This window comes from Canis aureus, chromosome 15 (genome assembly GCF_053574225.1).
Source record: "Canis aureus isolate CA01 chromosome 15, VMU_Caureus_v.1.0, whole genome shotgun sequence".
NCBI classification, from domain to species: Eukaryota; Metazoa; Chordata; class Mammalia; order Carnivora; family Canidae; genus Canis; species Canis aureus.
In genome coordinates, this window is record NC_135625.1 from 46,950,351 (window position 1) to 46,975,322 (window position 24,972).

The following is a 24,972-nucleotide window of genomic DNA, read 5'->3' on the forward strand; positions in this document are numbered from 1 at the left end:
AAGTAACAGGAAACCAGGCAACCTTCTTATTCCTCAATGACAAGTGACAGGATGGCCTAGGTCCCAGAAAGCAAGAGTTAATTTGTTAACTACTCTGTCTGGAGATAAAATTACACAGCAGCATTGAAAGAGTGTTATACTACATGGTCCATTTCGATAGATAAAAAGTTACAATACCCAAGTACCAGTGCACAACGGATTTATTATTTCATAAATATGATTACTTACGCCTTTTTAATATCCTCAGCTGAGGCATGTCTCTGCACGCCTAGAACTTCATAGTAATCCACCATGTTTCAACAGGCTGTTGGAGTGAGTCCTGCAATTAGAAATCCATGGTCAATGACAGGACTGCCAAGGCTGGGTTCATTGTGGGGGGAAGGAACTCCGTGGGGTTGGGGGGGGCTGGAGGGAAGACGTCACCTCACCTGAGCACTAACCACTAGCCTGTCAGACTGGGCCCTTGTCTGGGAACAGATTCCAAGACTTGTGCCCTAAGACCCTTCTAGATATAGAATAAAAAACCCTGAAATAGCCTAATAATAGCTGCCTAAACTAAAACAGAGGACTCTGAGGCAGACACTCAGGGCCCACTTGACCACCAGCTGACAGGCCCTGTGTGAGTATCTTGTTTTCCTGACAAGAGCTGTGCTCAGGGAGCTTTGGTTACCGCCTTCATTCAGTGCATTCCCAAGCCAGCCATTGGGCAAGACTGCACAGCCACCAGAATGAACACATTGTCTCAGCGATAGGGGACCCACACAAAGACTGGGGATGAGCTACAGTAACCCCCCATCCCGAAGTCCCAGGGAAAGAAAAAGAAAATGTCTGACAACACAGCTTTATCCCCTGGCTTCCAAGTTCCAGCCATCCACCACACACATAGATTGCTGCCCTGTTGTCAACACTAATTAGAAGGTAGCCTTACAGGGTGCTTGGGTGGCTCAGTGAGAAAAGCATGTGCTTTCAGCTCAGGTCATGATCTCGGGGTCCTGGGATCAAGCCCCACATTGGGCCCCCTGTTAAGCGGGGAGCCTGTTTCTCCCTCCTCCTCTGCTCCTTCTCCTACTCATGCTTTCTCAAATAAATAAAATCCTTTAAAAAAAAAAAAAAAAAAAAGGCGGGCAACCCTGGTGGTGCAGCGATTTAGCACCGCCTACAGCCCGGGGTGTGATCCTGGAGACACCAGGGATCGAGTCCCACATCAGGCTCCCTGTGTGGAGCCTGCTTCTCCCTCACATGAATAAATAAATAAAATCTAAAAAAAAAAAAAAAAAAAAAGGCATCCATACAGATCACGCCTTCGGTGGCAAACTAACAGCAGAGATTAGCCTCACAGTTATCCACATCACTTCACAGGGCAGGAGAGTGACAGTCGGCTCTGCCTGTGCCACCTCTAACAGGGCTGGGCCCTGGAGCCCAGAAACCAAGGACATGCTGCCTCTAAGTAAAAGCTAATGAGCTTACTTCTTTAACTCTGACTAAAGCAATTCATTCAACCACTGACCAGACACCTACCAAGAACAGGCCTATCCTCTCTGATGGTCACGCTACCATCACCCAGGAAAACAGGCCCTACAGTCAGGCTACCCTGCCCACAAGAGAAGCTGGGCTCCCCAGAAACATCCCCAGAAACTGTACTATCCCCAGAAACTGTACTATCAGACTTCAGAGACATTCTGACTCCAAGCAAGTATCTGCAGTTAGTCTTCCTGAGGCTGAACGAGGTCAACTAGCAATTATTCCCACTGCTCAAAACAAGATGCATACACAATTGTGTCCAATGTTTGGGAAGCAACTCATAGCAAAAAAAAGTACCTGGTATTACATAACGGACATGTACAAGTCAAGCAATTACAGAGAAACTGTATTTAAAGGGTCAGAAAGTAGCGCCTGGGTGGCTCAGCCAGTTGAGTATCCTGACTCTTGAGTTTCTTGGTTTTGGCTCAGATCATGAGCTCAGGGTCGTGGGGTTGAGCCCTGCTTCCACTTCCTCTTCAGCCAGCTCAGCAGAGAATCTGCTTGGCCTTCTTCTGCCCCTCCCCCTCACTCATATTCACTCTGATAAATAAATAATCTAAAAATAAATAGAAGCAAGGATGCCTGGGTGGCTCAGCGGTTGAGCGTCTGCCTTTAAATCAGGGCATGATCCTGGAGTCCTTGGATCAAGTCCCGCATCGGGCTCCCTGCCTGTGTCTCTGCCTCTCTCTGTGTCTCTCATGAGTAAATAAAATCTTTTAAAAAAATAAAATAAAATAAATAGAAGCAGCACATGAAATCTACTCACTACTAGCCCAGGAGCTCAACACATGAAATAACTGAAAAATGCCACAGGAGGATATATAATAGTTGCCCCCTCATACCTAGAAATGTTAAAATCCAACAAACATAGTTGAAGAAGAAAGAAAGCTGAGCTGCCAGAAAGAGACGGCTCAAGTGCCAGAAACAACCATGGAGTTGACACCAAAAGTGGTAATCCTGAGTGGGGGGATGAGGAGGCCTGTGTTTGCAGGACAGGATTTGCTTTTGAAGCACCGGAAGGAGTGGCTGCACTGAAGATCCAGCCCCAACCCTTATATTGTGGCTCCCAAAGGGCTGTAATTACAAGAAAGGGGGAGGAGAGAAACCGCCTCCAACCTGCTACAAAGAGGTGACGGCCCCCCCAGGCGGTGAAGCCCTAGGGCTCAGAGAGGCGCAGAAAGGATTCCCCTTCACTATCCTGTGATGCTCCACACACTGCAGAACCACCAAGTGTGACCCCAAGATAATGAGGCAAACACAGGGGCACCTCACACTACAGCTTTAAAAGCTAAGTCACAGATCCCAGCAGAAAACACAACCCCTGCTCAATAGGAGCTGACCAGGAAAGCAGCAGGAGTGAGAACACCTCCCAGAATCTGAAGCTAAGAGCTTGAAATGGAACATAGAAAAAAAGGCATTCATAAAATAATCACAGTAACCAGTGGAAACCACACTGGAGAGGAGGTCAAATCTGTTCTGCAAAGGATGAAATCATCAGCCTGGCCGCTGCAATTTAAAAACAAATTAAATCGAGCTAAAGAGAGTTGGTGTAGTGGAAGTGAGGCGTGAGGAAGCCATACAGGCTCGCACACAGAGTCGGAAGGTAAAACACAATTCTAAGGACAAGCAGGCTGAGAGCAGAGAGGAGACGAAGATCACGTGATGCTGAACCTGGCTCCTCATCTCCAGAGCTGACAAACCCACAGCATGCTCAACTCTGTCTCCCAGCTGGAACTAAAGTATGACAAATTGTGTAAGGCGCACAACAGGAGGATCTGATACATGCAGACACTGTAAAATGATTACAGTCAAGTGAACTCACATACCCATCGCCTTAAACAGATACCACTTCCTTTGAGAAGTGAGGATAGGAAGAGCTCTGTCAGCAAATGCCAAGCATTCGGCAGGTTACTAGCCACCCAGGCTGCACCACAGTCTCCAGAATGTACTTGTAACTTAAAGGCCATACCTGTTGACAGACACAGCTCCCCGCTTCCCTTCCCCAACCCATGTTTCTTGGGGAGCTCAACGTTTGTAGATTCCACACATAAGATCATGCACTATTTGTGTCTGGCTTATTTTGCTTAGCCTAACACCCTCCAGGTCCACCCATGTTGTCAACACCACCAGCGTTTCCTTCCTTCTCAAGACCAACTACCATTTGGTTCCACAGGGTCCCCTGGTTCTGTGGGAGGCAAGCCGAGCCGCACGCTGTGGCTTGGGCAACAAGAGCAGAGGGGCACTGAGAGAGCCAACAGAAGCCCCCCGTCCCAGGAGTATGGAAGGCATAGAAAGGAACACATCCCAGAGCAGCTCAGGGGTCCATGGAAGCCGGCAAGTCCCAGCTCACAAAAACAGAGCAGAGTGCTGGCCACGAGGGGCAGGGGCTGGGACAAGTGGGGAAATGCTGCTCGAGGGGCACAGACTCACAGTGAGGATTCTGTTCTGGAGCCAACACTGTGGTGAATACTTCAGGGCTGCCAGAAAACTCCATCTTAAAAAACGTTCTCCAGATGCCTGGGTGGCTCAGTGGTTGGGCATCTGCCTTCAGCCCAGGGTGTGATTCCAGAGTCCCAGGATCAAGTCCCACACCAGGCTCCCTGCACGGAGCCTGCTTCTCCCTCCATTTATGTCTCTGCCTCTCTCTCTGTGTCCCTCGTGAATAAATAAAAATTTAAAAAAAAAACAAAGAAACAAAAAACAAAAAAACCATGTTCTCAGCACAGGAAGACCTGGTAACTGATGTGACAAAGTGGCTGGTGACCATACTGTGATACAGAATGTCTCCAGTCAACCACATCTCAATAGACTAAAACTTCTAAGTGTTCTACAAACATTAACTCGTTTAAATACTTCAGTAAACACAGTAACTGTAAACAAAAAAAAAATCAAAGACATCCTAAAATTGAATTTTGTTTTTCAAGTTTTAGTAAGATACAACCAAACATACCACAGTTTAAGGTATACACTGTGCACCTTAATTTCACTGAATTCTTTTAAAATCTCCATTGTTCCAAGAGAAGAATTCAAACTCCCATGACATGAAGGGTGCACAAGGCAGACACTAGGAAAGTTCGCACAGCACCAGGACTCTAGGAAGGATCCACTGGGGTAAGAGATTATTGGGAACAAGAACTTCGAAAGGATAAAATTGCAATACTGCCATAAACACAGCCTCAAAACATCCAGAACGAAAAGAGCATTACGAGGCAAACAGAACTTTCAGGATGGAGGCTGGGGAGGAGGAACTAACGTGAAATGGGTACAGAGTTCTGATGCAGGAGAGAAGACGTGGCACTGGAGGCACGACACTGTGACTGCCCTTTGATGAGTGCACTGAGAAATGGTTAACGGTACATTTTAGGTTTGTAAAACATAAATGATGTTAAGATTTACAAATAAAATTAGGTTTTTATAGATGTTATAAGTTATTTACATATTGTTTTTATAAAGAAAACCTTCTGGGCAGCCCGGGTGGCTCAGGGGTTTAGCGCCGCCTTCAGCCCAGGGAGTGATCCTGGAAACCCGGGATCGAGTCCCATTTCGGGTTCCCTGCCTGGAGCCTGCTTCTCCCTCTACCTGTGTCTCTGCCCCTCTCTCTGTGTGTCTCTCATGAATAAATAAATAAATAAAAATCTTTAAAAACAAAAAATCCTTTTATAGAATAAAAAATAAATAAAATAAATAAAACCTCCTCCTTTCTATGGGGGAGGGGAGACAGAGATACAGGCAGACTCCCAAGCAGGATCCACACCCAACATGGAGCCTGACCACAGGGCTCCATCCAACAACCCTGAGATCATGACCTGAGCCAAAGTCAAGAGTCAGATGCTTAACCAACTGAGCCAGGCATGCCAGAAGTTTAAGTAAACTCCACCCCCAACGTGGGGCTCGAACTCACGACCCTGAGAGTCATATGCTCTACAGACTGACCCAGCCAGGCACCCTAAATAAAAACGTTTTTTTTAAAAAGACACATGCAGGACACCTGGGTAAGTAAGCTCTGCAGTTGAGCGTCTGCCTTTGGCTCAGCGTGTGATCCCAGAATCTGGGATTGAGTCCCACATCAGGATCCCTGCAGGAAGCCTCCTTCTCCCTCTGCCTGTGTTGTGTCTCTGTGCCCTCTCATGAATAAAAAAATAAAATTTTAAAAGAAAAAAAGAAAGAAAAAGAAGATCCATGTTCTTGAGGCAGCTGGCTGGCTCATTCGGTAGAGCATGTGACTTTTTTTTTTTTTTTTTAAGATTTATTTATTCATTCATGAGAGACACTGAGAGAGAGGCAGAGACACAGGCAGAGGGAGAAGCAGGCTCCATGAGGGAAGCCCGACGCGGGACCACCCCAGCAGGCGCCAAACCGCTGAGCCACCCCAGCTGCCCAGATCTCAACCTCGTAAGTTCGAGTCCCACACTGGGTGTAGATATTACTTAAAAATAAAATTCCTAAAAAAAATAAATAAATAAAATAAAATTCCTGGGATCCGTGGGTGGCGCAGCGGTTTGGCACCTGCCTTTGGCCCAGGGTGCGATCCTGGAGACCCGGGATCGAATCCCACGTCGGGCTCCCGGTGCATGGAGCCTGCTTCTCCCTCTGCCTGTGTCTCTGCCTCTCTATCATAAATGAATAAAAAATAATAATAATAAAAAAAATAAAATTCCTGGGCATCCCTGGTGGTGCAGCAGTTTACCTGCAGCCTAGGGTGTGATCCTAGGGACCTGGGATCAAGTCCCACGTTGGCCTCCCTGCATGGAGCCTGCTTCTCCCTCTGCCTGTGTCTCTGCCCCTCTCTCTCTCTCTCTGAATAAATAAATAAATCTTTAAAAAATAAAATAAAATTCTTATTAAAAAACTTTTTAAAAAGAAAATCCAGGGGCACCTAGGTGGCTCAGGTCATTATCTCAGGATCTCAGGGTCCTGGGCTAGAGCCCCACATCAGGCTCCCTGCTCAGCAGGGAGTCTGCTTCTCCCTCTCCCTCTGCTGCTCCCCCTACTTGCACTGTCTGTCTCTCAAATGAATAAATTTTAAAATCTTAAAAAAAAAAAAAGAAAAGAAAAAAGAAAAGAGGGGATGGATCCCTGGGTGGCTCAGCGGTTTAGCACCTGCTTTTGGCCCAGGGCATGACCCTGGAGTCCCGGGATGGAGTCCCACGTCGGGCTCCCTGCATAGAGCCTGCTTCTCCCTCTGTCTAGGTCTCTGCCTCTCTCTGTCATGAATAAATAAATAAAATCTTTTTAAAAAATAAAATTGAAAAATTTTTTAAAAAGAAAAGAAAATCCGTGTATTTTTATCAAACATGTGCCCATTTGGCAAAGCAAAGCTTAAACATCTAAGCTTTGGAATGCTTACAAAAACAATGGAACAAAAATGGAAAACATGATCACAAAACCAGAAACAAAAGACTGGGGAAACAAAACTGGTTTTCAGAAAGCCCTTGGGTCAAAGATCTCATATAAGAAATTAGGACGTGTTTAGGTGAAATATATCAACTTGATCACGTAACGAAAAAAAAATTACAAGGTAAAGTATAACCTCAAATACAGCAGTAACAGTTCTAGAGGTTGGAAGGTTAAGAACTCAGAACAGACTTGAACTCGACTTGCCATTTAGAACATCAAAATATGTACTTTTCTCAAATAGATTTCCAGAATTTTTTTAAATTACAAATTAGAGAAAATTATATTGTGACTATTTTCTTGCAATTCCTGCGACTTAACCTGAAAACCCCAATTAGCTATGCCAGACACGTAACAAAGGATATTGCGGGGGAGGAAAGGCTGCCTCTGCCCTATGGACCTTTAGGAGGGCCTAAGAGCCATGTAGACAGGAGCCAGGTCAACAGGAGAAAATCCATTGTCATAGGTGTGGGTAGGAAATTCCAAAGACTAGTAAGGCAGCAGGAAGCTTGTAGGAGCTCAGGAGAGGGGCAGGTCTGAGGGCACAAGGGGGAGGAAGGCGACAAGCAAGGAGGAGAGAAAGGTTTGGAAGCCCAAGGTCGCCGGTGCCCATGGAGTTGCTTAGGTGAAGGGGAGTCCCTGGGGCACCTGGGTGGCTCAGTGGTTGAGTCTCTACCTTTGGCTCAGGTCGTGATCCCAGGGTCCTGGAATCGAGTCCCACATCAGGCTCCCTACAGGGAGCCTGCTCTCCCTCTGCCTATGTCTCTGCCTGTGTCTCTCATGAATAAATAAAATATTTTAAAAAGGGGGGAGGGTCCCTGTTAACCGGCTCAGCCTCATGCAGGCTCTCCTTTTCTATGTAAATTTAGGCCACAGTGGGGGAGGCAGGGGGCGAGGGGGAGGCAGGGGGCTTCCCCACCACCACCACCCCCGCATCTGCTGGGTTTTGAGGACTCCAATATAACGTAATGCCAAAGTGGCCCACCTTTAAAAAAAAAAAAAAAAAAAAGGTGGCCCACCTCGGGGCAGCCTGCCATGAGCCCCTCGGTATTAACTGGAGAATGTACCAAGAACATTGTTCACTGAAACACAGCTTCTGCTGTTCTGTTTGAACATGTTCAACATAAAACATAAGGTATTTGTTTGAAAGGCAATCAGTTACACAATATAGGAGTGAGCACCCAATTTTAAAAGTTTCCTCTCTGGCAGTTTCAACATTAAAAGCACACCGGTTGGCCAGTGACAGCAGCCAAGCTCAGGCTCAAAATTCCCAGCTCCAAAAGACCAAGAAGCACAGCAAGCATCCACCTCCAGGAAGTAAAAACCTGACCACCAGCCACAACACAGCAAGAGCAGTCGGAAAGAGCAGACGAACCAGCCAGCCCCTAGCATCTCTACTTCCAAGAGCGAGTAAATAACTCTGCCAGATCCCGATCCCCTCTAAGCTCCAGCTGCTGCTGCGACCATCTGCGGGGCACCCCGAGAGTGACCAGCAGGAACAGGACTTGTCAATCCACTGTTCCCAACATGGAATGAGACTAGGCTCCCACTCTGTAACAGCTGAACCATCACCAGAGCCACACGTGGTCAGAGGTCATCTGGTGTGTCAGATGCCACTGCTAAGATGTCCTTGGTACTGCTTCAAAGCTGGGATTCAAGTTCGGCGGTTTCTCTTTATTTGCACTGATGTGGTGGTCTTTGTGCAAATGAGGACGGTAGTGTGGCAGCAGGATCGCCAAGGCAGTCATGCAGATGTGAGTGGGGACATGGCCTCAACCTGCTAGGTGGTATAGGCCCTGGTTACTTTACCTAACATCCCTCAGGGCAGTCACTGGGACAGGGAGAGCACATGAACCCCAGCAGTTAACAGGACCTGGGAAACAACAATTGAATGACAGCTATTTGTCCCTCCAAAAGAAAGCTGCCCCTTAAAGAAAATGCAAATGAACTGAATGAGACCAATCATCCGGAGAGTCCAAAGCCTCAGCTCCACTGTCCCTTCAGCAGGCGGCTGTTGGTACCTCCGCCCAACACCAGTAGCTCACTTAGGAAGGTCAAGAGAAAAATCTTTCCCCGTTAACACCCAGCAGACATTTTCAGAGCTCGTGCAGTTTGACTCTCCAAAGCCCTCAGCACACAGAGGCTTTCCAGCCCTGTCCCAGTTCTGGTTTGCTCTCCCAACAAGCCTTGTGAACACAGAGTGGGGAAGCTAGGGTTCAAAACTTCTGCTACTCATGTCTTTTCATCCACTCCTATTGTGCAAATACCATCTGTTTCGCAATGATTCCCAAATATAAGCTCCAATCCTAGGTCTCTCTTTGGCACTTCAGACATGAATAGACAGATGACTACTTGACATAGCTACTTGGCCTTATGACAGACATCCCAAATAGAACAGGACCAAATTTCACTGGATGCTCCCTACCCTACTCCTTGTCATTCTCTAGTAAAATCTGCCTCCCACTTCCACGCTGTTAACTGGAAAGTTTTGCTCCCCTCATCACTGCTATCCACCCCCTCCACCTCCCAACACACACACCCACACAAAGTAACCACAGTTCTGTCTGGTGTGTCTGCCAGCTATCTCAAACCCCTTCAACTTTTCTCTATCTTTAATGGCACCAGCCTCTCCTACTGCTGGAGCCTCTTAATCATATCCTCTTCTCTCACAGCCAAAGTAAGCTATAAATACACAGGAGCTATCAGAGCAGACACAATATGGTGTCCAGCACTGGACATAACCAGCTATAAGGACATGGTCAGCTCCACTGGGGATTACATGGAGTGAGACTTTACTTCACTGGCTAATACTAACTCTGGGGCAGGAAAAGGACATGACGAGCCTAAGACATCCTACTGAGCTCTTCAAGTACAAATGCTAGCAAAAATTATAGGCCTGGTCACAAAAAAAAAAAACAAAAATAAAAAACAAAAAACAAAAACCACAGTAAAGACTAGAACTATAACATCTTGAGGTGACTAAGAATAAATGGCAACTAAACACTACCTGGGCTCTGGGATTGGTGTGTGGAGCAGGGAAGGGACATTAGTGGATTACGGGCAGGGTATGAATAGAGATCAGAGTTAACAGTATTGTAGCAATGCTGACCTCTTCGTTTCAGTGGACAGTACTGTAGTTACATGATTAAGGAAAGTCAGATGAAAAGTAAAAAGGAAATGCCCATACTGTCTTGAGGACTCTGCTGTAAACCTCAACTCACTCTAAAGTTAAAAGAAAAAAAGTCAAAGGAAAGTAGGGCCAGGTCAAAAAGACCTCAGAACAAAATTGATGGAGAACTCACAGACCAGAGGGGAATCTGACCATCAGAATGACTACCATGCATTTAAAATACACATACCAGTAAAAGAATCAAGGATTTCCTATGCTACATGTCCTGTACAAACTACAATGGCAACGAAGTAATTGCAGAGCAACATTCTTTTTTAAAGAATTCTGGGGGCACCTGGAGGGCTCAGTGATGAAGCCATGAAGCTTCTGCCTTCAGCTCAGGTCAAGATCCTAGAGTCCTAGGATCAAGTCCCCTGTGAGGCTCCCTGCTCAGCAGGTAGCCCGCTTCTCCCTCTGTCCCTCCCCCTGCTCATGCTCAGTCTCAAATAAATAAATAAAATCTTAAAAAAAAAAAAAAGAAGAATTCCACCTAACAAATACATAAAAAATGCTAGAATTAAAAAACTATCATTCTGAAAATAACCTAGTGCTTTTCAAAGCATAGACTTGGGCCAGCAGAACCAGTATGTTCTTGTTAAATAAAAGGACTTATTTTTTTTTTTAAGATTTTATTTATTTAAAAAGAGAGAGACACAGAGAGAGGGGCACAGACATAGGCAAAGCGAGATGCAGGCTCCTCGCAGGGAGCCCAGTATGCGACTCGATCCCAGGACCCCAGGATCACGACCTGAGCTAAAGACAGACTCAACCACTGAGCTACCCAAGTGCCCCAAAAGGACTTTTAAAGTAACCTAGTTTCAACTCTGCCTCAAAGCATCCCTACTACATGGGGCAGCCCAGGTGGCTCAGCGGTTTAGCGCCGCCTTCGGCCCAGGGCGTAATCCTGGAGACCCAGGATCAAGTCCCACATCAGGCTCCCTGCATGGAACCTGCTTCTCCCTCTGCCTGTCTCTCTGCCTTCTCTGTTTCTGTATCTCTCATGAATAAATAAAAATCTTTAAAAAAAAAAAAAAAAAAAAAGGCATCCCTACTACAATAACTACTAAGAAGCCCAAACTTTCTCTGTCAATAGTTATTGGATTCTTTACACTGAAAGATGGGGCCTCCAGGGAGTTGTCACCCTTTGGTCCCTGGTTCAGGTTACACAACGCATGCTCAATTTCTTTTCCACACAGAGGTCTTCAAACATTCAGGGGCTTTATCTTCAATTTTTCACTCTCAACTAATACAGATTTACATTTCTTGACAGTTCCTCCTTGAGCAAGCTCCAAGGCTGCAATTTCTGAGTACCCAGAATGTCACCAACAAAAATGTAAGGAGACTACTGCACTTCTCCTCTGAACCTGGATCATCAGATCATCAACTCTCCTAGGACACATACCTGAACTCAATAATCAACATAAGTTATGTCCCTGTGAGTATGTGTTCACTGTCCTGCCTCCCATCATGGCCGCTGTGCAACTGTGGTTCTTCAGACACATGAGCTTCACAGCTTGCCTCATAAATTCCACCTTGGTGACATTGGCCCATTGTTCTAATCAATCAAAACCTTTTTTTCTTTTAATCAAAACCTTTTTGATAGAATTCTACCATCAACATATTTACTCTCAAGGAAAACAATGATGTAATTCTGAATGAATTTAATCATACAAATTTACTATTTAAAACAATTGTAGACTAGCTCTGGGAATAAGTCACGAAGTTTAGCAGACAGATGCATGAACAAGTTAGTCATGGACAGTTAACACAAACATGCGAGGAGCATGGAGGAGAGGGTATGGAGAGTGCAGGCAAAAAGTGTAAAAGAACACTGCCACTTCCTGAAGAACTGGAAACAGAAAGCAGCTCCCTGTGCAGAGGCAAAATTATCTCCAGCTGAAGCAGCAGCATATGCAGTGACGAAACTATGAAAGCACATGGCCCACTTGTGAAGTGACAATTTAGTAAGGCAAGACTTTTAGTACAAAGCTTACCTCTAGGGCTCAAGAAGAAGACACTATTCAAGAATAATTTTAGAGCATGCCAAAGAAGGCAGCCTGGATGGCCCAGTGGTTTAGCGCCTGCCTTCAGCCCAGGGCGTGATCCTGGAGACGCGGGATCGAGTCCCACATCCGGCTCTATGCAGGGAGCCTGTTCCTCCCTCTGCCTATGTCTCTGCCTCTCTCTGTGTGTCTCTCATGAATAAATAAATAAAATCTTAAAAAAAAAAAAAAAAAAAAAAGAACATGCCAAAGAAATAGGACTTTTTGACTATAAGCAAAGGAATTTTTAAGAAATGGTCTATTAGGGGAATGCCTGGGTGGCTCAGCGGTTTGAGCATCTGCCTTTGGCTCAGGGCGTGATGCCGGTCCGGGGATCAAGTCCCACATCAGGCTCCCTGAGGAGCCTGCCTCTCATGAATAAATAAAAATCTTAGGGAAAAAAAGAAAAGAAAGAAATGGTATATTAGAGATGTATTTGAGAAAAATGACTTTTAAGTACAAGATGAGTAAACTTCTAAAGAAAATATGATTGTGTGGTGTTGGGGAGATCATTAAAAAAATATTCCAAATGAAATGCATGTTCTGAATCAGAAAAACGACAGTAGGAATGGAGTAAAGTAGTGAAGGGAAGTGAGATTCAGGAACCTGTTACGGGTCACCCTCTAAAGCAGCAGGATTTCATTAATAGGATTCCATGCACAACCACTAACATCTCATGAAAGGTTTTTTTCAACTTCTACTGAAAACAGAATTTTAAAAACTTTTTCATCCACATGTTTGTACTGGTGACGCTGCATTTGGTTTAGTAATAATTCAGGCTGAATCATTAGCCTAATCAGGAGGAAATATGTCCCTGTCTTGTGCCAGGCATTACAAGTACCTATGGAGTCACGACCACAGCCGTGAGCAGCTCAAAGGAACAGTCAATTGCCCAAGGTTTCCATCAGTTCACATCCCCAAGTTTGAGGGTAGAATTCTCCCGCCTATGCCAAACTGTGCTGTGAGTGTGGGAGCCAAACACTTGATGCTAGAAGGACATTTCTTACATCAACACTACCTTTTCCGTTTTTATCAAATGCCAAATAGATCAACCAGTTTTACCATAAACTCAAAAATATGGGATCCCTGGGTGGCTCAGCGGTTTAGCACCTGCCTTTGGCCCAGGTCATGATCCTGAAGTCCCAGGATCAAGTCCCACATCGGGCTCCCTGCACACATGGAGCAGGCTCCTCCCACATGGAGCCTGCTTCTACCTCTGCCTGTGTGTGTCTCTGCCTCTATGTCTCTCTCATGAATAAATAAATAAAATCTTTAAAAAAAACTCAAAAATATGCTCTATAAAGACAATAAAAATGAAAACACCCTAAGGCCTATAAATAAAGATCCAAGAAGCCACTTAGACCCTGGGCATCTCCTAGGAACCTGCAGAGTAGACTCAGGTCCTGACACCACAGCATCCAGCATGCAGCATCAGCCACAGGCTGTGTAACCCACCCCCTGCTCACAGCTTCAGAGCAAGTAAGGGTAAGAGGATTAAGTTAAACTTAACAAAATCCACAGATTATCTGTGACTATATATATAAATGCCACATACAAATTTGTATCTGTAATTTCCCTACAGAACACGGTATTTCAAAATATTAACAGCCTTTTCTAAAACAATGATAAATCCATACACTAAACATATGGCTGACTGTATAATACAGGATAAAAGAAATCTGGAAAATTAGAAATACTATCCAATTCCAAAACAACTTTAACTGCTGCTTAATCACGAGATGTGCAGATAAATAGATTTTATATACAATTTCCCTACCCACAGATAAACTAATTTGAATCTTTAATCCATTTTTCCTAAAACATCAAATACATCCATTTATTCTCAAAAAAAAAAAAAAAAAATGTGTGTGGCAACAAAACCTTTAAAATGGCCTTCACCAGGATGCCTAGGTGGCTCAGCAGTTGACTGCCTGCCTTTGGCTCAGGTCGTGATCCCAGAATCCTGGAATCAGAGTCCCACATCGGGCTCCTTGCAGGGAGCCTGCTTCTCCACCCTCTGCCTAGGTCTCTGTCTCTCTCTGGCTCTGTCTCTCTCATGAATAAAATCTTTAAAAAAAAAAATAAAATAAATAGGGATCCCTGGCTGGCTCAGCGGTTTAGCGCCTGCCTTCAGCCCAGGGTGTGATCCTGGAGTCCCGGAATCGAGTCCCACATCGGGTTCCCTGCATGGAGCCTGCTTCTCCCTCTGCCTGTGTCTCTGCCTCTCTCTCTCTCTGTCTCTATTAATTAATTAATTAATTAATACACAAACAAAATGACCTTCACCTCTCTCCTAAAATCAGCCAACCATCCCTGCTCCCCAGCTACAACTGCCAGGGAGTGTGAGAGGGGCAGTAAGGCCTCGCTATTGGGCTGTTACCTAGGACACACACACACACACACACACACACACACGAGTCCCACCTTCCCCATCCCATCTCCCATGTGCAACTGCCATTACAGAGGCCAGGCAACACCAGAAAAATGGAAGCCCTGGGGGTGGGGGGATGTGTGTGTGACACATGCCCCCTCATGTGCCTTCTCTTCACAGGGGTACCCAAGGACCAGGGAGGAACATGGTGCCTACCCACCGCCTCCCACTACCTACAGATGCTACCTGGAGAAAGCGGCTTCTCTCCTGCATCCAAGTGCCAAAAAGGAAGCATATGTCACGTGAAAGAGCAGACCATGTACACTAAAAGCACAGGTACCCACAAAGGCCTTAGGCAGGTTCCACTGGGCCCAGGAAAACTCTGAAACCACACTGCCTCACGGCGCAAACTGTTCCCAACAGGCAGCCATTAACTCTGACGTCATTATGATTCAATACAATTAGAAACTCAGTCCCTTGATCACACTGGCCACATTTCAAGGGCCCTGCAGCCCCATGTGGCTACTGACCTCCATTATGGAAAGCATGGGCAGAGAACAGAGCTCTACAAAGCACAGGGCTGGTCTAAAGCTGCCTAACAGAAATCAATTCAAGCTTAAAGGGAAGTCAGATGAGGAATGGGAAGAGAATTCAATTCTCTCACTACATCTTTCCTAGTGGATATTCTGAAACTTCTCTCATGACCCACTAACAGAACCTACTACTGTATTTTAAGGAAGCTAAAGAAAATGAACACTTTCTACTCTCAGTTAAGAACAAATGCTTCTGGGGTGTAGGGCTGGCTCAGCGGAAAGAGCATTCAACTTGATCTTGGAGTTTTGTGTTCGAGCCCATTTTGGGCGTACATTACTTAAAAGAATACAAACTTAAAAAATGCTTAAGACAATCAGTTTATTAATCTGTTTAAATGCCCAAAAAAACATGTTAAGTGAAAAAAATTAACTCCATCTCTTTAGAAAACCCACTAACCTAATCCTCATTAAGAAACTAGTCCCTCGGGATCCCTGGGTGGCGCAGCGGTTTGGCGCCTGCCTTTGGCCCAGGGCGCGATCCTGGAGACCCGGGATCGAATCCCACGTCGGGCTCCCAGTGCATGGAGCCTGCTTCTCCCTCTGCCTATGTCTCTGCCTCTCTCTCTCTCTCTCTCTGTGACTATCATAAAAAAAAAAAAGAAAAAAGAAACTAGTCCCTCAAAGGAACTACTTCTAATAAACTTAATAACCCTCAATGTCAAGACTTTCAGAAGTCTAGATCATTGGTACCAAAACACAAGTGAGTACCACATCAGTAGGAAAATTAAGTTATACCTCCCCAATACACATCATGATATGTATTAAAAATTACATACCTAAACTATTATGTACATTAAAACCAAAAATAGGGACACCTGGATGGCTCAGTGGTTGAGCCCCTGCCTTTGGCTCAGGTCGTGATCCCGGGGTCCTGGGATCCTGGGATCAAGCCCCCCATCAGGCTCCCTGAGGGGAGACTGCTTCTCCTTCTGCCTATGTCTCTGCCTCTCTCACACAAATAATTAAAACCTTAAATAAATAAGTAAAGTTTCCAGGCAGCTAGGGTGGCTTTGCCATTTAGCACTGCCTCCAGCCCAGGGCATGACCCTGGAGACCCAGGATCAAGTCCCACATCAGGCTCCCTGCATGGAGCCTGCTTCTCCCTCTGCCTGTGTCTCTGCCTGTGTGCCTCTCATGACAGATAAATAAAATCTAAATAAATAAATAAATGTATGTATGCATGCACGCATATAGGTTTCCAATGACAGGATTAAAAATATTTGTAGGTGCTTGCCCATCAGTATGGTTTCATACAGTAATTATGAATATCTCAAGGTACATCTATGGTGAATGTATCTACAGCATAGGAGACGGGGTGGTAGTTATAAGTGTAGACGTCATCCCTAAGTCTTTCAGCCCCTTGACCAGTTTACCAGTATCAGACTAACAAAACAGTTGAAAGCAAGTTACTATGAAAGTGTTCTTGCCCCAGCACCTACACTACAAATGCTGCAAAATCTATATATGGAGATGATGGCTGTGCCTGCACCAAGCGGACTGTGTCTCTCTGTGCCCAGTTCATCTCAATGGGTATGTGAGGGTGTCAGGATAAATCCATAAGGTCAACATCTTTTGAGATAAACATATAGGTTTCATACATAAAACAGACCTATTTTACTTTCTCTCCTCCTGAAACCTACATAAAAATTTTGCTTAAAAACACAAGAACTGGGCAGCCCCGGTGGCTCAGTGGTTTAGTGCCGCCTACAGCCCAGGGTGTGATCCTGGAGACCGGGAATCGAGTCCCACATCGGGCTCCCTGCATGGAGCCTGCTTCTCCCTCTGCCTGTGTTTCTGCCTCTCTCTCTCTCTCTCTCTCTCTCTCTCTCTCTCGGTCGGTCTCTCATGAATAAATAAAATCTTTAAAACACACACACAAAGAACTAAGCAAAATTAATTTAAATGATTTTTAAAATATAAAAAAAAAAAAACAAGAACTTCTAGTTTCCAGCCCAGCACATAAGAACCAAAGTAGTCACCACGCCATCCTCAGGAGTAAAAGGTTCAACTGAGAAATCAATAGCTCTTTTGACATCTGCCAACAAAAGTATGTCCCCACACTAGAAACACAGGTGGACAAGACCACAATTTGCACAGTAGACCCCTCCACAGGAAGCAGTGAAGGGTAGGGACATTGAAGTGTCATTAGGGTGGACTGCTAGCAGCTTCGTGTGGACAGGAGGACAAGGCTGAGTTAACATGCCCTCTGAAGTTTCACATCCAGGAGCTCTACCAAGCCCTCCCAGGAAACATGGGAACAAAAACACGCTGGTGCTTTAGGCAAGGGAAGGGGGAAAGAACCATTTAAAAATACCAAAATTTCCTGTTCTTCTCGAGATCTACCGTCAGAGGAAACCATTTTACCAAAGCCCAACCCACCTGGGGGCAGGGAAATACCCGACTGTGGTCCTGGCCTCCTGTCTGGCCTGGGTGGGACATGATGGCGGCGCGGACTGGAAAGCACCAGTGAAGTGAGCCGACAGTAGACTGACACCTACTGGGGGGGGGGGAGGGGGGCCGGAAACCACCCCCTTCCCCCACCTGGCCTCACATGGCAAAGACCTGTGGGTGGCGGTCCTCCTTGGGCTGGTACATCATGCCCACCCTTAAACATTACAAGGCACACTAAATGGTGAGACCCAGTCTGACAAGCCTAAGCAGACACAGCAGGAAGACTGGAATCATCAAACCAAGAATTTGGTAAAACTAGGATTATTACACTAAAAGCTTAAATGCCAAATGTAGACCCTATGCTAGAACAGATGAGGAATGCAGGCAGAGGTGAAAATTCTAGGAGTCAAAAAGAAATGCCAGGGACCAAAAGCCCAGTAGAAATTAGGTGAGCTCATTATCATTAGTAAACTGGACCTGGCTGGGGAATACAACAGAAGGTTAGAAACTTATAACACTGGAAAACAAGGGGGAAAGCAGGCAACAGGATACCAACAAGCTGTGGGACAGCTTAGCAGAGTGCAGGACAGGTCGAGGGAGTGCCAGAGCAGAAGGAAGAAGTGGAGACAGTGCTCTGAGGCATCAACCAACCCTGAAGCAATAAATGACTGACAATTTTCTCCAAATTCACATCAGGCACCAAACCACACATCTGAGATAACACCATGTGGGATAAATGCCAAAAAGCTGTGCATCCACATATTGCACTGAAACTTCAGAAAATCAAAGACCAAAAAATCTTGAAAGCAGCCAGAGGGATTTAAAAAAACACCTTATCTCTAAGGAAAAAACTGTAAGAATGGCATCCATGCAAGAAAGAAAGGAGTGAAGTATTTTTACCGGGGGTAGGGGACCAACCTCCAGTGCTGCAGCCTGTAAAACTACCCTTCAAAAGTGAAGACTTTTTCTGACCAACAATTGAGGGTACTTGTTGCCAGTAGATCTGCCCAACAAGAAATATTTGAAGTCCTCCAAAGAGAAGGAAAAGGGTAGGACAAAAACTGATCAATGCAGATCTATGTAATGAGCATCAGAGAAAAGTGGATATAGGGGCGGCCCGGGTGGCTCAGTGGTGTAGCACCGCCTTCAGCCCAGGGCCTGGTCCTGGAGACTCAGGATCCAGTCCCACATCGGGCTCCATGCGTGGAGCCTGCTTCTTCCTCTGCCTGTGTCTCTGCCTCTAAGTCTCTCATAAATAAAATATTTTTTTAAGTGGATATAAAATAAAACTTTTTTTTAATGGTTGGGTGTTTTTTGGTTATTTTTTGTTTTTTAACTTTCTTTTAAGACTTTATTTATTCATGAGAGGCACGGGGGGGGGGGGGGGGGGCAGAGACACAGGCAGAGGGAGAAGCAGGCTCCATGCAGGGAGCCCAATGTGGGACTTGATCCAGGGACTCCAGGATCACACCCCGGGCCGAACCAAGGCAGGTGCTAAACCACTGAACCACCCAGGGATCCCCTGTTTTTTGTTAAGATTTCACTTATTTATTCATGAGAGACACACAGAGAGAGGCAGAGACACAGGCAGGGAGAGAAGTAGGCTCCTGGTAGGGAGCCCAATGCGAGACTCATCCCTGGGATCAGGACCTGAGCCAAAGGCAGATGGCTCAACCACTAGGGCTCAACCACTGAGCCACCCAGACTTCCCAACTTTTTCTTATTCTTAATTGGTGCAAAAGAGAACAGTTCAAGTAACAGCAACAACATATTATGTATGCTTCTGTGCAAACCGTGCTCCCATCTAAATGAAATGAACACAACTCCACAAGGCAGGAGGGAATTAGGAACTGCAGTCCTAAGGCACCTACACTACCACAGCATTGTAGGGTCACGTGACTGTGCACTTGTTAGTTGTAAATATACACTGCAGACTCCAGGGCAACCAGGAAGAATTCTAAAAAGAATTCTAAAAAGAATTCACATAAAATGTTCAATTAAAACTACAAAATGCAGAAAATGTGTACAAGACAAAAGCAGCAACAATGAGGCAAAAAAGATGAACAGTGACAATTTTAGAGGTTAATCCAACTGAATCAACAGTCACTGTGGACCTCAATGGCCTGAACAAAGCACTCTCAAATCTGGACACAATCTCCTGTGTTACTGACTGACCCATCCCATTCTCAGCCCGCCTTAACCAATCACCAAGAGCCACCAGTTACCGCCCCTGCCTCCCCACCCCATCCCCTCCCCCCTTTCACCTCTCCCCACCTGTCTTGAGCCCACCACAGAACCACCACAGCTATACAGCTATAACCACAGTGGGCAGGGCTGAGACCCATGCAAACCCTTCAAGGGTTCCCATTTAACAAACTTTACCGATTTCTGGTCTGATTTGTACTTTTCATGCCGATCATCTTTACTTTTTTTTAACATTTTTAAAAATTGATTTGCAAGTGGGTACATGTAATATCCACAAAACCCGTAAGTTAAAAATGCTAATTATTTTTTCTAAAACAACTTGGATGCAGTAAGTTTCATTACTTTAGTAGCAAAAACCCATCACACCCATCATCTTAGATGGAAAACGGCATCAAAGGCTGGCATCCAGATTTCATCCTCTGTGCAAAGCAGACTTCACTTCCTGTCTGCACTCTGGCCTGAGTGTATCCTCTGCCTGGAACTCTTGCTCTGTGCCCCTCACAGGTGCACTCCTCATCCATATCTGAAGTCAAGGTTACCTCCTCACCTGAGGACACACTTATGAGTAGCCCTCTTGACCGTGGATTGGATCTTATATAACATTTATCACTTTATCATATCCATAGGCTCCTTGAGGGCAGAACCCACACCATGTTACCTTTATGAGCTCAGTAATCCACTCCCTGGCAAATTACGAGGCTTACTGAATGGGTACAGAGTTACTCTGCACTACAGAACCTCAGGAAACTACCAAAGTTCCTTCACATTCCAACAGGTGAGTAAGCTGAAAACTCAGTATCTTATACTCAGTAATATAAATGCTGGTGCATAAAGAGTTTGTATTCCCTAATTAAATCTTCCAACGGTTTCATTTTTAGGGAGACTTATTAGCAAATTAGCAAACATTCTGATTGGCTGCCACTTAGTCTATGACCATGATATGATCTTTTTCACATTCCGTGGGTCCGTAACACACTGAGGACTCTACAGAGACCATCACTAGCTACTTTCCTAAGGTCAATTTTTTGTGCTAAAGCTGGAAAGGCATTTCTAAAACCATTTCTTCCCAATCTGTGTTCAGCCAAACAACATGTGTATGACTTGAATGCACCTGCTGCCTACAAGGCTAAATCGAGGCAGTGAAAGCCATTTAAAATAGCATCTATTTAAACTTTAAACTTTACGTAAAGCACCCAAGTTGAATCTGAGGAGAACATTATAAGGTATAAAAATATACAAAGATAACAATGTATCCTCATAAAGGTATTAACTACAGCTATAATCACACTACACTATACAAATGTGCAACACCTACACATACACCAAAAACATACATTACATACTAATTTTATCTCAAAAAAAAAAATTCAGGATTAAATGACCAAAATAAAAAAAATATATGTAGTACAAGAAAGAAAAAAAATATGGAAGCAGAGGCAACAATAGCAGAATTAAGGGTCAGCTGGAAAGCAGGCCACAGGCCTGTACACCCAGCTTCCAGGGAAGAGGCCCTACAGTGGCTCAGACACTGGCAGGGCAGTTTCAGAACAAACACGTACAGGCCAGTTTCCCCTTTTACAGGGCAACAGGCACTGTGGATACGCAAACACCCTGACACAGCTAACACTTGAGCCCATCCTGTGTCCAGCATGTGCTCAGGCACCAGGAAGCCAGGACCGCTGTCCCTGTTGCTGTGTCAGGAAGTCTGAGGTCCAGAGTCATGCACCACAGTGGTGGCGCACCAGGAGTCCAAATCAGCCCCAGGCCCACCATGCAGAGGCCGCCCTCGTCACCACCACAGTGCCACACAAGTATCTCAAGAGGTCCGGTGTAGGAATTTCTACCTCAGAAAAATGTGTAAGACACTGCCTATCTGGGTTCTGGGGAGGCTGCACCAATTTACACCCTACCCGGGCTCAGGAGCTCAGAAACAACACCTTTCCAACCGATTAAGTGAAGCCCGCTCTGTTCTGCATCCACAAAAAGAAGCAACTTTTCATATTCAAGAGCTATCTGATGTGCTTCCACTGAACGACTGAATCTGCATCCTTTGCCCATTTTTCTACCTAATGGTTGGTGTTTGTGACTTTTTAAAACCAAATCACAGAGACCACTAGAAGCCAAGCTTTGTCTCCTAATATCCGTTGCTTCAACATGGGAATACTCATCAACTGGGTACATGTTGCTAGGGCTGAAAAAAGTGGTCAGTCAACTCAGAGTGCTCCTACCCACGTGAGATGGAGGGCAACTCAGACTCTGAAATGAGTCAGGGAAAGCACAGGGCAGGCACCAGAACCAGCCACACAGGGGCCCCAAGCAGCAGTACCATACTGCGGTCCACTGTGACCTCATATTCGTGGGGAAAGAAAAACATCTAATTGAGGATTCTTAGGCCTGATCCAGAAGATGCTATCTCCCCTAATACTACATGAGCCTGTGAATTTGCACTTTAAAAAAAGTACCTCAGGTAGGTGATCCATACAAATATTCACGTAGAATGCAAACCTGGGGGGCGCTCAGTAGGTGAGGCATCTGCTGAATCCAGTTGTGATCCAGGGATCCCAGAGATCAGAACTCTCTACTGGGGAGGTGGGGGAGTCCCTGCTCAGCGGAGACTCTGCTTCTCCCTCTGGGCCACCCCCCCCCCATGCTCTCTGAAATAAATTTTAAAATCTTAAAAAAAAAAAAAACAGAATGCAAATCCAAGGTTGCCGGTCTACTTACCAGAATGAATTCTGACTAAACCAAATTGGCAAAATATTAAAATGTTATTGCAGGGAATCCCTGGATGGCTCAGTGGTTTAGCACCGCCTTCAGCCCAGGGCGTGATCCTGGAGACCCGGGATCGAGTTCCATGTCGGGCTCCCTGAATGGAGCCTGCTTCTCCCTTTGCCTGTGTCTCTGCCTCCCTCTCTCTGTCTCTCATGAATAAATAAAATAAAATCTTTAAAAAAAAATAAAAAATAAATAAAATAAAATGTTATTGCATACCCAACATATGCCAGGTATCATACCTTCTAATCTCATCTTCTCATCCAATTCACTGTACCCAAATGATCATGGACTAGTTTCTCTCTGGAAAGAGGACTTCCCATGTCACCTAGGTTATGCGTCCACAGTCCTGTCAACAAGAGACGAGTTGTGTGGTCTTTGGCTCCTCTGAGGATACAGCTGCGGAGTAAAATCAGTCCTCACAACATACCAGCCCACTAAGTGTGAACACCTTCTCCTTTCAGCTTTTGGATTAAGGGTCTCTCTCATCTAACTCCTAAGTGTCCAAGCCTGCCCATTAAGACTCTCACTTTTTCCATGGAGACTACAATCACAACAAATGAATGAAAGTATAAACATACTCAGTACCCAAGATGCTTCCTAGGAGTGAAGGCTAGTAGCTCAAGTACCCACTTCCCTATAGTTGCTTGCTACTTGAACCCACATACCATAACCTTGATACCAAAACACAGGTCTGATTCCCAAAGTGAAGTCAGCTACCATCATCTCTTACAATTACTCTACAGAAGAATTAAGCCATCTTTATTTACAAGTTTTATTACTAGAGCATTCTGGACTACAAGCAGAATTCTGGGTAAAATAAGTCTCGTCATTTTTCCTAAGTGTCTGAAATTTCCCCTTTACTATCAAGAGAAAAAATTACGTAGAATATCCATCCAAACTGCCTTTACTGACTTCTATTTCTATGTATCATTGAAAAAGTACCAGAAAGGCACTTTACAGGTTCTCGAACCTCTTGGTTACCTTCAAAAGCTCACCTTATTCACTTTAAGACTTCCTCTGATCAATCTAGCCACTTCATTCTTCTCTAAATACATGATCTCTAAGGATACAGCCCCTTGAATCAAATACTCCTCAACTGGGATGCCTGGGTGGCTCAGCGGTTGAGCATCTGCCTTTGGCTCAGGGCATGATCCCACGGTCCCCGGATCGAGTTCCATATCAGGCTCCCTGCATGGAACCTGCTTCTCCCTCTGCCTATGTCTCTGCCTGCCTCTGTGTCTCTCATGAATAAATAAAAAAATCTTTAAAAAAAATATTCAACTGCAGGCAAAACAGTCTGCAGAAAAAGAAAAGTTCTAACTACAGAAAGAACACTCTTGCTCCACAACAAAGATGTAAGTGAAATATAACAAATTATCCAAGGACACAGCTAAGCCAGTACAAAATTACTATCCCTCTCCAAATACCACCTTCCCCCACCTGGCCCCAGAAACTAGCTGCAGAAACAAATGATCTGCAGGGGATAAGGCAAAGATGAGGAAACAGCAATGAAGGTTGGCCTCAGAGAAAAGGTGGGATCAGATCCATCTCGATATCCCCTTTACCCAAAGAGCTTCATGTGATTTAGGAGGCACTGCTTGGCTTCCCTGTACTCTCGTCCCTGAAACTTCTCTACTATCAGCTTTGACTATAAATACATCAGTTATCTGATGAGCTATGTGAGGTGCTCCAGGAGGAGTTAGCTCTAAAAAAGCAAGTTTTCTGCACAGCCTAGTTGGCCCCCTTCAGTTACGAAACCTTGGTTTTGCTTTTTCTAAAGGAGAAAAAAAACCTCAAGAATGTATGTGCCTTGCCCTGGTGGCCCAGCGGTTTAGTGCCGCCTTCAGCCCAGGGTGTGATCCTGGAGACTCGAGATCGAGTCCCACGTCAGGCTCCCTGCATGGAGCCTGCTTCTCCCTCTGCCTGTGTCTCTGCCTCTCTGTGTCTGTCATGAGTAAATGAATAAAATCTTTAAAAAAAAAAAAGTATGTGCCCAACATGACTGCTATATGTTAGCCTCTCAGACCTCTACAGACTATCCCTGAGTCAAGATCCTCAAGCCTAGTGGATGACTTAGACCCCTCCACATTCCAGGATGTTGTTATTCCATATCCCAAATACTGGCCAACTACCACGTAAGATGTTACTGGGCAGAAGTGACCATCTTTCCATAAGACCTTTCGCAAATACCTCTTCACCTAACATCTAAGAAACCTTGCTCTGCTTGCAAAACAAAAACCTCCTTTGTTCCTTTCCAACCTATGAGACTAAATGCTGAAAATGTTCGGGAAGGGAGAAAACCCTCCTTGCACAATGCCTTTTCTTCTTATCCACCCACAGACTGCCGCTCATTATACATTGTTATAACATAATTCCAGAGAAAGGTCATATATATCCATTTAACACATTTCCTAGCTTTAGCTTAAAAACCCAGCAAATCAAAATACTCATTACTTCTATTAACTCAAAAAAGAGGTAACTGTAAAGAAACCATTTTTATGGGGCATCTGA

The 24,972-nt window shown here is 45.1% G+C and overlaps 1 protein-coding gene across 6 annotated transcripts in view; it reads right to left on the reverse strand.

Moving 5' to 3' along the window:
- DNAJB6 (DnaJ heat shock protein family (Hsp40) member B6) overlaps positions 1-24,972 on the reverse strand; it is a 72,266-nt gene that overhangs the window by 42,348 nt on the left and 4,946 nt on the right. For 5 of the 6 annotated variants that reach the window (XM_077849506.1, XM_077849502.1, XM_077849503.1 and 2 more), the window contains exon 2: positions 229-319. In XM_077849506.1, coding sequence (XP_077705632.1) covers positions 229-256 — 28 coding nt within the window. In that variant the 5' untranslated portion in view covers positions 257-319. Of the gene's footprint in view, positions 1-228; positions 320-6,621; positions 6,644-24,972 lie in introns of those variants that run through there. The other variant, XM_077849505.1, reaches the window with a different exon arrangement.